General features: G+C 37.1%; 2 protein-coding genes across 4 annotated transcripts; one reads left to right on the top strand and one right to left on the bottom strand.

The window, feature by feature from the left end:
• The first annotated feature begins 1,645 nt into the window (after nt 1-1,645).
• Nucleotides 1,646-5,187, top strand: LOC112197699 (inorganic phosphate transporter 1-4). 2 transcript variants are annotated; one of them, XM_024338485.2, is made up of 2 exons: nt 1,646-1,861; nt 3,355-5,187. In XM_024338485.2, the coding sequence occupies exon 2, from the start codon at nt 3,424-3,426 to the stop codon at nt 4,981-4,983; it is 1,560 nt and encodes a 519-aa protein (XP_024194253.1). In that variant the 5' UTR covers nt 1,646-1,861; nt 3,355-3,423; the 3' UTR covers nt 4,984-5,187. The 2 variants fall into 2 exon arrangements, with proteins under 2 accessions (XP_024194253.1, XP_024194255.1); XM_024338487.2 differs by lacking the exon at nt 1,646-1,861 and adding an exon at nt 2,817-3,186.
• Nucleotides 5,188-13,344: 8,157 nt separating this feature from the next.
• Nucleotides 13,345-14,729, bottom strand: LOC112199897 (phosphoenolpyruvate carboxylase kinase 1). Of its 2 annotated transcripts, none has more exons than XM_040518797.1 (2): nt 13,895-14,729; nt 13,345-13,632 (listed from the first exon to the last, which is right to left on the bottom strand). In XM_040518797.1, exons 1-2 carry the CDS (start codon nt 14,667-14,669, stop codon nt 13,565-13,567), a joined length of 843 nt encoding a protein of 280 aa, XP_040374731.1. In that variant the 5' UTR covers nt 14,670-14,729; the 3' UTR covers nt 13,345-13,564. The 2 variants fall into 2 exon arrangements, with proteins under 2 accessions (XP_040374731.1, XP_024196645.1); XM_024340877.2 differs by having other exon boundaries at nt 13,345-13,610; nt 13,895-14,724.
• Nucleotides 14,730-15,641: the final 912 nt, after the last annotated feature.

A 15,641-nucleotide genomic window follows, 5' to 3' on the forward strand; every position in this document is an offset into this window, starting at 1 on the left:
GTGGGTGACTCTGTAACTAGCTTGATATGAACAGAGACAGTCCTTATTGGAACGGACTTGTAATTTGAATTAGACTTGCAATTCTATAATTTAAGGTTCTATCTAGGTGTGTTTATGTGAAAATGCTCAATGATTCCTTGGTGGAGAGGGGTCTGTAGGATTCTCAATTGTTATGCATAAGATTTAGGGAAGCATATAGGATCAAGATACAAATGAGTCCTCTTGAGATATTTTTTCTCAATTAAACACACGATTTTCATAGTAATTTCTTAAACACTTCTAAAAATACTATCAAAATTTTTTTAATATGCAACTGTATGAAATAAAGTTTGCGTGTATATAAATGCGGATAATTCTTAAATTCATTCCTAGAATGTTAGATCACCAACCAACATTTATAATCTACCGAAGAGCCGCAAAGTGGTGCAGAGAGGTGGAAACCCTAGGGCTGCACCTTTCACTTGTAATGAACAGCTCTTTCTTCGGAGATATTACGAATCATAAGAAAAAAGAAAACCTAATTGGATTTCTCTTTATTAAGATTGACCATTCTTAACATGCATGCAATCAACAAATACTGTTCAAATATATTCTTGGGTTGTTCCTTTTTGGAGTTCATCACATTTTAGACTTTTTAGCTCTTCTTTCGGCCGGTTTAGACTAAACTTTTATAGTCAAGTCAAATTATTATATGCTATGTAAGCAGCAATGCATGAAATTGCAACCTCTCAATATTCGAGCTATGTTCAAATTTGCCATCTTTACCTTTTGAGCAGTATATAATTAATTAAACTTCTTCCAAATGGAAATTCTGGAATTACGTACGTATACCAATTTAATTCTCTTCGATCAAATGGTCAATAAAAACAACCCTGAGCATCCAACTCTCTGCTTCAAATGGAAAATGTGAGCTAGATATGCGAATCTTTGGTTCTTTCTTTTTTGGTTGTGATTCAAATCCCAGCTATAGCTAATTCATCAGATTCTACATATACATGCTTTTCTCATGAACACAGATATACGAATATATCAAAATGAGATATTTTTTTTCACGGCTAACATTTTCACATCATTAACCGAATGGTTTTCCCAACAAGGTACAACACCTCCTCTCTCATGACTTTTATTTATTTTTATTATCCGTCTCATATGCTATTATTATTATTATTAGATTAATGTTCACACGGTCATTAGTCACCGAGAAATTTGTGATTATCATTTATTTATTTATTTATTTATTTATTTTTTATTATTATTATTATTATTATTATTATTATTATTATTATTATTATTTTATATATTTTAATAAAACGAGATTTGAACCTAGAACCTTATCTAATATTATAAATGCCAATTAAATTCCTCAATCGGGCCATATGGTTCGGATTTGTTTTAAAGGTTGAGGAATTTAATTGGCCAATTAATGTGAGTTTTAAAGGTTGACCAATTAAGAATTAAAATATGAAAGGTAGGATAACAAGTAAACGCAGGGAAAGCTAGAGTGAGAAACGGGGGGAATATGCTTGGTAAAAATGTAGATTCGTGTAGCCATTGAAGTATTTTAGACTCTTGATTAGAGGATGTTTTGCATTTAAATACGGAAACCAACCCCTCCATTCTCGAGTCATCGATCCGTCCCTGTCCTCTCATTTCTCACTCTTCTCTAATAGTCGAAGACAAATAAAAATTAGGCCATATAAAGTCATAAACTTACAAGGGAGACTCGCTCTCTCTTTGAAGAGCATCTCATCACTGTCGACAGCTCTTCTGTTTCTTTCAGTGAACTAGTGGATAACAACTTAGGCTCTTCTGATCTACTGTCATTTACCTCTCGATCGTTCGTTCGTGTACGAGTTTTGAGGTTTGGCCCTTTTTTTGTTCACTGTTTTTTCATTTGCTTCGTTTGCTTTTTCACTGTAATGGGTTTAATTGCTTTGCTTCCTCAATAGTTGTTCTACAATTCTTGATCATATATAACATGATGGACATGGCTCAACCAAAAATCTTTCTTCTTGTCATTCTTTATCTGGTTTCTTTAATTTTCAATCATCTTTTTTTCATTATCGTATACAGATTTGAACGTATTGCAGAGATCAAACAGTAAACCTTATGTTGCACTTGTGCTTGGCATGAATACTAGTATTTTTTAGGCTTGGGCACGCAGTGAACTCAAATATTCTCCTTCTTCCCTAAATGAAAATGAAAAAGATGTAACCTTTTCTTGCTTTGGAACGTAAAAACTGGTTTCTCTGAATACCATATAGTTTTTGATGGTTGGATGGTGACTTAATTGGTAAGGTCAGGAGACTTCGACGTCTTTTGCTTTTGTTCTTCAAGAATCTTCTCTGACGTTTCTCCTTAGTTCACGTCAGCTCCCAATAGAGTAGTGGAAAATTCAAGAAGCTGTTTCTATTTCATTGATATGAAAAATTGCAACTGAAAATCATATGCTTCATTAAGAACCACAAGTCATTCATATATTTTCTGTTTCAAGATCCAAAGAATGAAAAGTCTTTAGTAAAAGGTTTGTTTGTTACCTTTTGTTTTTTCTTTCTGTTTTTTCAGGTCAAACAAATTAAACCATTAGATCTTTGTTCTTCATCTTCAACTTTAATGGGGAACCTGGCTTGTATTAACTCTGTGTATATCTGCTCATGTTTGTTTAGACTTTAGAGCCTTGAAAAACAAAAATATGTAGTAGAAGTTTGACCCCGACTTGGAATTAAACAATTTGAACTCCACTGAAGATTTTCTTTTGATTATTGAACCCAACAATAACTACTATAACGACAAATAATTTGTTTAAAAATCATGTGTATCCATCTGTTTGCAAACTCAGCTATATCTCTTATATTTAGTTTCGCTTTGTGACAAATATGTACCAATTCAACTTTTAACACGAGTTCCTGTGTTTTGGGTCATTTTCTCAAGTTTCTTTCCGTTGTCATTATCAAGGGTTGTATGGTCCTGCTTAAACCTCTATGTCTTCACGCAAACTCATTATCTGTGGAATCAGCCAAATCAGCCCCTTGTTCTGTTGTGCTTTCATAAGTTTAACGCTAGGCTCATGAGCCAACTTATGACTCGTCTGAATCACATTTTCGCGGTGCTTCCACATATTTGATTGGGTTGTTAAATAGTTTGTTACACCTAATTGACTTAATTGATCCATTAATGCCTGACATGGTATCAAACTTCCAGTTCATGAGATTTTAGGGGTGCCAGAACTTGCACTGTTTAGATTTGTCCAGTGAATATATTGATATACATAGTTGACTCATTCTTTGATCGCCCAACATTTTGGAGTCCAGTTTCTTCTAATATTTGACTTTACATACACTTCTCGTTTTTCAGGTTACAGGTGAAAGGAGCACATACAATTGAAAGAAAAAGAACTATTTGTTGAGGGCTTGCTAGTTAGTCATGGCTAAAGACCAACTGGATGTGTTAAATGCACTTGATGTGGCCAAAACACAATGGTATCATTTCACAGCAATTGTGATTGCTGGCATGGGATTCTTCACTGATGCATATGATCTGTTCTGCATCTCTCTTGTCACCAAATTACTCGGTCGCATATACTACCAACAACATGGTTCTGCTGATCCTGGAAGTCTGCCTTCAAATGTCTCGGCTGCTGTTAATGGTGTGGCCTTTTGTGGCACACTTTCAGGCCAGCTCTTCTTTGGTTGGCTCGGTGACAAATTAGGCCGAAAACGTGTCTATGGAATGGTCCTGATGGTCATGGTTTTATGTTCCATTGCCTCCGGCCTTTCATTTGGTAAACAACCTAAGGCTGTTATTTCGACACTATGCTTCTTCAGGTTCTGGCTAGGCTTTGGCATTGGTGGTGACTACCCTCTTTCTGCTACTATCATGTCCGAGTATGCTAATAAAAAGACTCGTGGCGCCTTCATTGCTGCTGTATTTGCAATGCAAGGTTTCGGGATCTTGGCTGGTGGAATGGTTGCGATAATTGTATCTACAGTTTTCAAGGAGTTATATCCTGCTCCATCTTATGCAGCTGATCCAGCTGCCTCTATTTTCCCAGAAGCAGATTATGCGTGGCGAATAATTTTGATGTTCGGTGCAATCCCAGCTTTGCTTACTTACTATTGGCGTGCCAAAATGCCCGAAACTGCTCGATACACTGCCTTGGTTTCCAAGAATGCTAAGAAGGCAGCTGCTGACATGTCAAAAGTTCTGCAGGTTGAGGTAGAAGCAGAACCAGAGAAAATAGAGGAACGCTCCCAACAAGGAAGAAATGATTTTGGTTTATTTTCAAAGGCTTTCCTTAGTCGTCATGGTCTTCACTTGCTTGGGACTACCAGCACTTGGTTCTTGCTGGACATTGCCTTCTACAGTCAGAATCTATTCCAAAAGGACATCTTCAGTGCCATTGGTTGGATCCCTAAGGCAAACACCATGAGTGCCATGGAAGAAGTCTTCAAAATTTCTAGAGCACAGACTCTAATTGCTCTCTGCAGCACAGTTCCGGGGTATTGGTTCACAGTGGCATTCATAGATAGGATTGGGAGGTTCACAATTCAAGTGATGGGATTTTTCTTCATGACAGTTTTCATGTTTGCCTTGGCCATTCCTTATCATCACTGGACTCTGAAAGCTAACCGAGTTGGGTTTGTTGTTATGTACTCGTTGACCTTCTTTTTCTCCAATTTCGGACCAAATGCCACTACTTTTGTAGTTCCTGCAGAGATTTTCCCCGCGAGGCTAAGGTCGACTTGCCATGGTATATCAGCTGCAGCAGGGAAGGCTGGAGCAATGGTTGGAGCATTCGGCTTTCAGTATGCAGAAAAGGGCATTGGGGTGAAGAACACCCTCATAATTTTGGGTGTGGTCAACTTTCTAGGGTTGCTGTTTACTTTCTTGGTGCCGGAGTCAAAGGGAAAATCACTGGAGGAAATGTCAGGTGAAGGAGATGAAGAAACTGCAACTGCAACACAATCAAGTCAGCAGGCTTGATTAAAGCTTGTTCTGGTCTTAGTAGGTTCTTTCAACTCTAGTAGCATTATTAGGTAGAGTATGTCAAAGTGGCAAGGAGATGTGTTGGTCTTGTTGCTTTTATCCTCATGCTGTGAAACTCAATAGTGTTTTTATTGTAGGCGGACTAGTTCATTTTATCTTCCTCATGCAATCAAAAGTAGAAAAGAAAATTTTATATCTAAATGCTCCTCATTTTCTTCAGTTGTGTGCTTGTGTTCGTATCATCATCTGTTTTCATTTTGCATGTTCCGGGCCAAAATGCTTCCCTACCGATCAAAAAAACCATACCCGTTCTCTTGGCGTAAACATTACCGTGAGTTTTTGGGACTCGGAACTTCTAAAAACAGACATGGCATAAAAAGCTTATGTTAATTTTCCCCTCCTCTTTGATATAAGGGTACCTTAAAGACTTAAAACCACATGCAGCTAGCAAGGCACAGTTTCAAATCACTGACCTTAGCACATGGAATTTGAGGACCACGGACGCTAAAGAGCCCCAGAAACACTTGAAGTTGAAGGGAACAGGGACCTTGGCGCAATCTAAGACACTATATATGGCAGCAGTTGGGGTTGCATTATTGCTTTGTCCCTTTGCTTGGCAATTCTATGGTCTCCAAGTTGAGAGAGCCCTCATGCATTAACTAGTTTTGTCAAAATTTAAGGATTAGGAGTGGAACAAATTAACATAATTGAAAGAGGGTTTAGTACACTACTACAAAAAATTAATCACACAACACTAAACACACAACGGAATAGAAATCTTCTGTTGTGTGTTTAAGTAAAATTTATTGTACAACGGTATTAATAATGTTCTGTTGTGTGAATGCCAACAAAGTAATAACTTTTTTTCATAACTACATTGCACAACACAATTAAGTGTTGTCCGTTGTCTGAGTCTTAAAAAATCTGTGTATCAGGTTCGCTGTATCTCACATACAAGGAGAAAGAGATATGGGTGAGTCTCTGTTTTTTAAGGTTGATATTTCTGATTATGTTCCTGAAGAAAGGGTAAAAATTTCTGGGTCATGAAGTTGTGAAATTAGAAATGTTTTATCTTTTCATGCTATGTGTTGTTTAAATAGGAAGTTTTGCAATAATGTACATAGCTACTTTGACAAGCATTCCCGGGATACGATAAGGCTTTTTGAAATCTGAAGCTGAAAAGAAGTATCTTGAGAAAGAGGTTGAGCTTCAGAAAACAGTGTCTTGATCATTGGGTGCATAGGCATTCATTTGAGCCGTTACTATTTGCTCCTTGGTTCTGATACTTGTCTTGATTAATTAGCATCTTTGCCTTTGCAGAATAACTTTTTGGTTGTTTATTTCTCTAGTGTTCAGAACTTGTTTTGTTGACATGCTAGGAGCTAATGTAGCCTCTCTTTCAGAATGAGACAACTAGCACAGAGGGAAAGAAGGACACGTATGAATTGGAGCTAATGTTGGCAGAAGAGAGAAAGGTTTGTTGTACTTTGTTTTCTTTTACTTGGTAATTTGGTTGGTTGGAGCAATCACATGTGTACATGAAACTTTGAGATTAATTTGTATTTTTCATGATTGACCAGCTATGGCAGAGAGAAAAGCATCAGCTTCAACAAAAGAACATTGAATTGGAGAATCAGATTGATATGAAAAAGAATGAGTTGGAGCACTGCCGCAAGGAGCTACAGCATATGGTAATCATACCGTTGCAAATGTTAATATCGATCAACTAAGACTGTATTGGAATGTTATAATGATTTTAATACTCACATATATTTCCGGCTTGTATATGATATTCGTTCATACGCACTCTGATTTGGAATATAGTTTGTGGGCTATTGTGTGCCTTAATTGGGAATCAAAGTTTCAGAGGGAGGAGAGAATGGTAACTAGGAGAAATGACGTGAAAGAATTAAAAACACCAATGAAGTTTCCTCCAACTTTATTCTTGTCCACTTATCTGATATTCGATGAAAATATAATGAAACAGAAAAAATTGTTCTAGTAGGATTTAGATTGAGTTAGTGAGAAGGTACCATGGGGTGGTGCAACGTCAACCTCATTTTCAAGTTCCATTTTTAGTAATGTTGTACTTTGTTTTCTAGTTTAAGTATACATCATTTTTCTTATCTTTTATTTGTTTAGTTCTCTCCTTTGGGTAATCTAAATGCCACAATATGATTGGCTTATATTCTCGGCATATGTTATTTGATATGAGCTAATACTGTGGTTATTTATGTAAGAATGAGAGAGCAGAAGAAGGCAGAAAATCTGATAACGCTGGCAGAAAAGAGAAAGGTTTGTAGTCTATTTTCTTTTCAGAACCTTGAGATTTGGATGAATAAATCTCTGATATTTCTTGCGCTTTATTGTAATTGCAGAGAAAAAATGAGAAGTTTCACTCAGAAATAATTGAATTGAAAGACCAGCTCCAAGCCAAACAGGCAGTGAATGAGGATTTTGAGGCCCAGATGAATATTAAAGCACTTGAACAAATGTTAAAGGAGAAGGAGCAGGAGCTTACTGATCTATCAGAATTTTACAATGCACTGATTTTCAAGGAGAGGAGCAATAATGATGAGCTGCAGGGGGGCCCGTAAAGAGTTAATTGATGTATGTTCATATTCTAAGCATGTTTTCAATATAGTTTATAAACTATTTCCCTACACTATATATTGGAACTAATGCATGATTAAAATCAGAATTAATGCCTTGAATAAGTTACAGTCTCTTGGTCATATTTGTTGATTCACTATTTTTGATAATCGATTTTGTTGGGAAGAAAGGGGAAGGCATTTTTGGATATGTAGCATGCCAGCTATGTATTGGGTATTTTGGGTGGAATGAAATAGAAGGATTCTTTTTTACCATTTTTTTTTTAGAGCAAGTGTTTTGGATTTTGTCTAATTTTTGTTTTCTGTAGGGACTGAAAAATCATTGAAAAATCTATATTGGCGTGAAGACATTGGGTGATCTTGACTTGAAGGCATTTCAAGTTGCAGCCAAGAGAAGATATACTGCAATAGAAGAAGCAAATGAGACGGCAGTGGAGTTATGCTCTGTGTGGGAGGATTATGTTGGGGATTCTAATTGGAACCCATACAAGGTTATTATGGATGAGACAGGAAAAAGAATGGTATATGATGAACTAAGTACATCCCTCAATTTAGCATGTCATACTGGACATTTCTTTTATTATTATTCACTTTGTTTGATTTTGATGTAAATACACGAAATTATTGATGAAGAAGATAAAAATTTGAAAAATTTGAAAACTGAGCTGGGGGATGAAGTATACAAGGTGGTGACAACTTCGTTAATGGAATTGAATGAACATAATTCCAGTGGGAGGTATAGGATACAAGAGCTTTAGAATTTTAAAGCAGGGAGGAAAGCAACACTTAAAGAGGGAGTTGCTTACATTCTGAAGCAATGGAACGCGCTTAAAGAACACGAAGCAGAGAAGAAACTAGAAGTAAGGCATATGTGTTTATATTTTACTACCTCCACTGTTTGAATCAAATCTATTATCGTGCTTCTTCGTAATTGTGCATTTCATAAAATTGTTTGAGAAATTGATGTTCAGTGTGCTACATTCTACTTAAGACTGAAAATTGAAAGATAATTACACTCGAATACGGTATTTTAGTACTCGATAGTAAATTGAAGTGGAAGAACATGTGTAGTTCAGTTATCAATTTTACCTATTTAGTATAGAATTCCGGATTGCTTAGGGTTTGTGCAGTGAGGTTTATAAATGCTACTATTTGCTCACAGGTTAAAGGGCTTTCATCTGAAGAGTTTGCTGCTCATAATGAGTTGTTTGAAGGCTTGTTTACAACAAAAAAAAACAAAACTGGAAGAAACCAACGTCTTGTATTTGTTGGTGACTCAATTGGAAGGAACCAGTGAGAGTCTCTTCTACGCAAGCTCTCCACTTAAACAGAAGGATATTTAGCAATGGAATATTGTACTTTTGATTCATGTGTAGCTAGCTAAGAATGCTTTCTTGTTTGGTACATTATCTAATTACTTGAATGTTTATATATTTGGAAAAATGATAATTGAATTATATGGATTAGAGTACTGTTTGTGTGGTAATTACTGTCCAAGGTTAAGGCAATACAACACAATACAAAACCAAGTGTTGTATGATGATAAAAGAGTTCAAAATTGAGGCTCCTCCTACAACAGTCATTGGTTGTTACTGAATTTGATTACAATATTCACACAACGGATAACTAAATATAGTGGTTGTGTGAATTAACAACCAACAACAAAAGAAAACAAAATTCTGTTGTGTGAGGTTCATAACACACAACAGAAATAAAATGATATCTGTTGTCTGAGTAATCAACAGACAAGGGAGATAATTTTACTTCAGTTGTGTGTTACTCACCTCAGACAACAAAAATTAAGTTATATCTGTTGTCTATTATTAGTCTCAGACAACAGAGATCATTTTATTTCTGTTGTGTGTTATGAATCTCAGACAACAAAGAATGAGTTATACATGTTGTGTGTTATGAATCTCAGACAACGGCAAATTTCTTTTTCTGTTGTCTGACTGTACCAAGGCATCCCTGCGCATGCCATGCTAGGCACATGCCTGCGCAGAATTCACACAATGGAAACTAGTATTCTGTTGAGCAAAGTACTGTCACACAACGGTGAAATCACTGTTGTCTGATTTTTCAATCACACAACACTCACTTAGACCACGGTGAGTTTGGTCATCACACAACAGAAATTCACCGTCGTCTGATGGCCTTTTTGTAGTAGTGAGTGCTACAGAAGTACACATGGTGAGAGAGTGATAGGGTGGTAGAACAATCCAAAATTGTTCCTTATAAAGTTTCAAATGGAATCGATATTGATTTCTTGAATGATCATGTAATATAATCTTTCGAGCTCCTAGATTACAAGGTTCTTGAGATTTTTTTTTTTTTTTTTTTGGTACAAAGGTTCTTGAGATGTTTTGTTGTTGAATCTAAGGCAATCCAATTCCAATTACTAGTTCAATCTACTTTTCCTGTCCAACTGTGGCCTCAATGAAGCCTTACATGACAAATTGGTATGTAACACCATATTGAAGGTAATCAAAAGCATTCTTGAAACCATTCAGTCTCAACATGAGGACAAGTCAAAGAGTCTTTTGCTGCTAAATAGTGCAGTATGCAAACCCTTGGGTTAGCCCAAGGGGTGAGGCAGAACAAGAAATTAAATTGGTTCAAGAGTTTGATCCCATCCGATTTAACAAAGTATAGTGTAACATCTCCACAATTCAAGGTAACTACTTTCTTGTTGCTAAAGTTTTGCCAAATTCCTTATTCAACATGTTTAAGCATCAGAAAGTGTTTTGTCGATATCACACTAGTACTAACAATCAGTATGGACGCCGGCCTCCATCTCGCTTATATAATCGCTTCTGGTAACTGATATGTTATCCATTTTAAGTATTAACAAAGATTAACTAAAACAACTTCCAATTCCAGTGATATTGATAATCGTATGCAACACGTTTCAATTTGATCTTTCCTTTTCTTCTCTTTATAATCTCAGTGACGACAGAAGTAACCAGACTAAGCTGTACTTTCAGAGATAGTCACTTGTCACAAATGAATTTTTCCAATAGGCTTCCATCACTACCTATTATAACTACGGATGGGGTACGGAGAAACAAAAGAATGCGCTACATATATTGGCTATCCCCACCATGTTCACTAGTCAGAAGGTTGCAGACTTGCAGAAGCAACTATGCCACCACAAAGGTGAGCGGTGAATGATGGGTAGTTGTCTAGGAAGCAACTACCAAATTTGGAACTTGAAAGAAACAATACCATAAAATTTAGTAGTTATCGTGTCACAAATATTTATTGGAACTACCTACCATAACAATATTGTCACTTCAATATCTACTTCCAATAAGTTTTCAGCACCCATATATATAGGGCATGGACCATCCTACTTTTGAAAAAGACCAAGCAGGGATTTACATTTACTAGTTATAACGTCAACTTCATGAATCATCTGTATGATATGAAATGAGGAGATTGGCCACCCTTCCGAGTCCCCCCAAGGGCTTTCCTAATATATAATTATCTCCGTCAATATGATTATACATCTCATCATTCACAATTTTGTGATCTAAAATCAACTTCCCCTGATAATTTTTCATCTTTATCTTTATCTTTAGTGATTTGAATTTAAATATATTATGCGATTCAAGAAGTTAGAGCATCTTTAGCAATGCTAGCCATTTTTTAGTCAAATTTTAGCTAAAGTAGCTAAAAAGTCATTTTAGCTAGTCACTTTAGAATTACGTCTGCATTAATGCTTTCTATTTTAGCTAGTTTTGAATTTATATTATTTTTTAAATGAATATTAAATAGTTTAAATGTATTTATAAATTACATGAAATAACTTAAAAGGAATGTTTTAAATTATAGAGAGCCTCATCTCGCTCTCTATATTTAGGAGCGAGATAGCTAAAAGTTATAATAGAGAGCCACTTAGGAGTCTAGTGCAGCTGCTAAAATAGATAAAAAGCTAAACATGCTCTCCAAAATAGTTAATGAGCCACAATAGAGAGTCTGCTAAGAGCATCTTTAGCAATGCTAGCCATTTTTGAGTCAAATTTTAGCCAAAATAGCTAAAAAGTCATTTTGGCTAGCCATTTTAGAAATACGTCTGTATAAGTGCTCTCTATTTTAGCTAATTTTGAGTTTATATTATTTTTTAAATGAAGATTAAATAGTTTAAATGTATTCATAAATTACATAAAATAATCCAAAAGAAATGTTTTAAATTATAGAGAGTCTCATCTCGCTCTCTATATTTAGGAGCGAGATAGCTAAAAGTTATAAAGTTATAATACAGAGCCACTTAGGAGTCTGGTGCAGCTGCTAAAATATATAAAAAGCTAAACATGCTCTCCAAAATAGCTAAGGAGCCAAAATAGAGAGTCTGCTAAAAATGTTCTTATGCTACTAGATCAATATTCTAGCCAACTTAGACATGGGTTCCCGTTCAAGGATCTACATGGACTAGACTATTCGTACCACGATCCCATCATATATCCATCATCAAATGACATATTGTTGCTATCAAATGCTATAGTTGATAGGTTTTCCTTTGCTCTTAATCACGATAGCGAGACATACATTATCAATATCTGTTAGAACTAGGGCTGCCACTTGGTTTGGTAATTACCAAACCGACCGAATACCAACCGATGTTTTAGGTTTGGTAAACCGACTTTTTGGTAATCGAGACCGATAAAACCGAAATCGAAAATTACCGAAAAAGTTGGTTTGGTTTTGGTAAATACCGAATTTACCGATTATCTAAATATTAGATTTATATACTACAGTTTTCAATACATATTGTTAATGCTCAAAGTCCGGCGGTAGCCAATCTTTTGTTTAACACGGGTCCGGTGGGCGGACCGCTACTCTGAGGATTTGACGGCTTCCGCTAGGTGTCACACGAGAGACAGGGCCTCAAAGGGAGACCGCGCTGAGCGGTCTTCACTTCTCCGATGCCTAAGTCATTCAATGCATGTAGGTAGCATAACAATAAATGAGTAGTAAATGCGTAATTAATGAGGAGAGAGGAAAAAACCTTTTATAGGTGAGGAGAAGGTTGATATTCTCCTTGTTTCCGATGTGGGACTAATGTGCTTCGATTCCCAGCGTCTGGAGCTTCTGATGCTATCTTGACGCAGCGCGTGGCGGCGCGTCAGCGGTGATCTGGGGGCGATCCAGGGCTCGAGCGGTAGCCCGCCTGGCCGTGCCTTCGCAGGTCACCCCTTTGGTGGGAGTCGGTACTTCTGGCGGTACAATGAGTGTGGCTCATTATAGCTAATTATGCTCGTAAACGTACATGTAGGTACACATATACATGTATATTAAGAAATAAACATAAAAACTTTTATAATGGTATGAACATTATTACATATACTACATTAATAGTATATGTATTTTAAGTAACCTAGTCAAAGATGGTTAAATAACCTAGTTTTATTGCAAATTGCTAAAACTTGATGTCATACATACAAAAGAAAGCTATAATTAGTAGATGAATACAAAGTTTATGACTATAAAATTCAAATGTTCATTCTAATTTATATTATAAAGAATTAGTTGTTCTAAAGTTGGTAATACCGAAAACCGAAATACCAAATTTGGTAGATATAATTAAAAACAGAAAATTTTGGTTGGTAATTGGTAGCTCAGTTTTGAAACCGAAAGCTTTGGTTTTGAAGTTGGTAATACTTATAACCGATTCGAACCGACCAAGTGACAGCCCTAGTTAGAACCCAAAGATTTCAACAGCTAAATAATAACTCCAAACTATATATATAGGAAACTCCGCCGCTTTCATTACACATCTCCGACCACCAATACAAGCCAAGCGTGGATAATAAAAACTCGCTTACTTTTCCGAGACAGCAACTACAAATGCTCTCGTTTCTTCCATCACCATTTGTCCACATTACACGTATATTTACATCAGGAGCTTTATATATGATATCTTATTAGGCTTAACGTAATTTAGATGCTTCAGGCTTAATGATCAGTCACAGCTCGATCTGGCCCCTCCCCCACTTGTAATCCATGGGTGTCCTGTATACCCAAACAAACAATCCTACATCAGATAAGTATCGTATTCTTCCATTTTCAAATCCAAAATCTAAGACTAATTATTTCGTAAATAATCTTTTTTTTTTTCAAAGATTAAATAAACTATTATAGCTTTGTTTATCAGTCTATTATATTATCAACCAGATTTTTGAAAACTGAATTCCTCCTACCGACCACCATGTTCTTCCTCTTCTCTCTCATGAAAGACGGGAATATCCAAAGAATCAAACAAAGATTCACCCGTGAAAAAGAAATGAACTACTTACTGAGGACTTGCTCAGCCGAGAATCTTCTAGAAACGTCCTTACAGAGCATCCTCCTCAACAACTCCTTCACAGACGGCGAGACAGAGTGGAAAACCCTCGCCGGAAACCTCAAATTCGCCCTCCGCACAGCCTCAAAGATCTCCGCCGCAGACTCGCCGTAAAACGGCGGGAAACCGGCCAGCATTATGTACAAAACCACGCCGGCGCTCCAGACGTCCACCTTCTCCCCGTACTCCCTCCCGGCAAGGACCTCCGGCGCCACGTAGTACGGCGTCCCGACCACGCCGCTCATCAGCTCCCCCTCGCCAAACGTCTCCGCCGATCCAAAGTCAGCGAGGCGGAGCCGGTCCCAGCCGTCGAACAGCACGTTATCCGGCTTGATATCGCGGTGGGCCACGCCGAGCCGGTGACAGTGCGCCACAGCCTGCATGAGCTGCGACATTACCGAGGCGGCCTCCGGCTCAGCGAATAACCTGAGGGTGACGCGTCGGAACAGATCCGGCACGTCACACATGTCGAGAACCATGTGGAGATGGTCCTCGTCCTCGTAAAGCCCGTGGAGGCCGATCACGTTGGGGTGGGGAGCCACCAGGCGGAGGATCTTCGGCTCGGTTAAAAGACACTGAGCGTCGAGGGAGTCGCCGGAGGCCAGTCGCTTGTCGATGGACTTGACGGCGAAGACGTCGCCGTTCTTGACGGCCTTGAAAACGACGCCGAATCGACCCCGGCCGATCTCGTCGCAGATTTGGTAGTCTCGTTTGAGTTGCTCACTCATGAGTGGAAAACAAAACTGATTTCTTGTGTTGTGTGGAGTCAAAGGGTTTGGTTGGTCCGGTAAGACTATTTAAGAGCCAAAATCTTGGGGGAATTTTTAGGGGAATATCCGGTTCTGAAATAGTATCGTCCAGTCTACGAGCGCCACGTGTGACATGTCGAATCTAACGGCTGCAGATACGAAGGGAATCAACCGGCTTGGGGGGTTTGGAATTACGGGAATGCCCTTATCAGTGGAGGAAAAGTAGAACGTGATTTCCGTACTGTTGTCCTTTCTTGTAAGTTTGACTGGGATGGGAAGTTACGGGGTCGGCGGGTCGTACGCATAGGATCAGATTTTCTTAACATTTTTTTTTGGGCAAGATTTTAAATTTTTTTTTTTTTTTTTTGTAAGATGTTTTCTTGCTAAAGTAGCAAAATTAGTAATATACTAATTGCATGAGGCTGGCATTAATCATTCAATTCTTGGAACTAAGGTTAATTTTTTAGGTGAAGCTACCAAATAAATAATTTTGGCTTGTATTTTATGAGTTTTCGATGTGTTCATAATACTATTTATTGAAAGAATATGTATCGTTAGCTAAAATTAAGAAAGTATATTAAAATAATTCTGAAATATTATTAAATTTTAATATTTAAAAATAAATAAAGATAATATAATCAAATTACAACAGAAAAAAAAATAATGATGAAATAAACAAATACTTGGAATAACAACTTATTTTCTACCTAAAAAGAAAAAAACTATTCATTCTCACACACAGTGTAAACAAGTGGAAACTTTTTATTAGTTTATGCTTAAAATGAGAAGAATCCATTTGCAATCCAATACACCATCCACTGAGTAATGGGGGGGAGGTAGATTGCCATAATTATAGAGGGGATAGAAGTCATAGAACTACTAATTCACCTAATTTTAACTCATTTCTTTTTCAAAATCCAATAGTGTCCATAGTTATTGCTTTGTGTTCTC

This window comes from Rosa chinensis, chromosome 4 (assembly GCF_002994745.2).
Source record: "Rosa chinensis cultivar Old Blush chromosome 4, RchiOBHm-V2, whole genome shotgun sequence".
Lineage (NCBI taxonomy): Eukaryota > Viridiplantae > Streptophyta > Magnoliopsida > Rosales > Rosaceae > Rosa > Rosa chinensis.

What these genes read in the sequence shown, in the direction of transcription:
- LOC112197699 (XM_024338485.2), top strand. Translation starts at nt 3,424, where the DNA reads ATGGCTAAAGACCAACTGGATGTGTTAAATGCACTTGATGTGGCCAAA.
- LOC112199897 (XM_040518797.1), bottom strand. Translation starts at nt 14,669, where the DNA reads ATGAGTGAGCAACTCAAACGAGACTACCAAATCTGCGACGAGATCGGC. An exon ending in CTCGGCTGAGCAAGTCCTCA is followed by an intron (nt 13,633 to 13,894) that starts GTAAGTAGTTCA and finishes TATCTGATGTAG; the next exon opens with GATTGTTTGTTTGGGTATAC.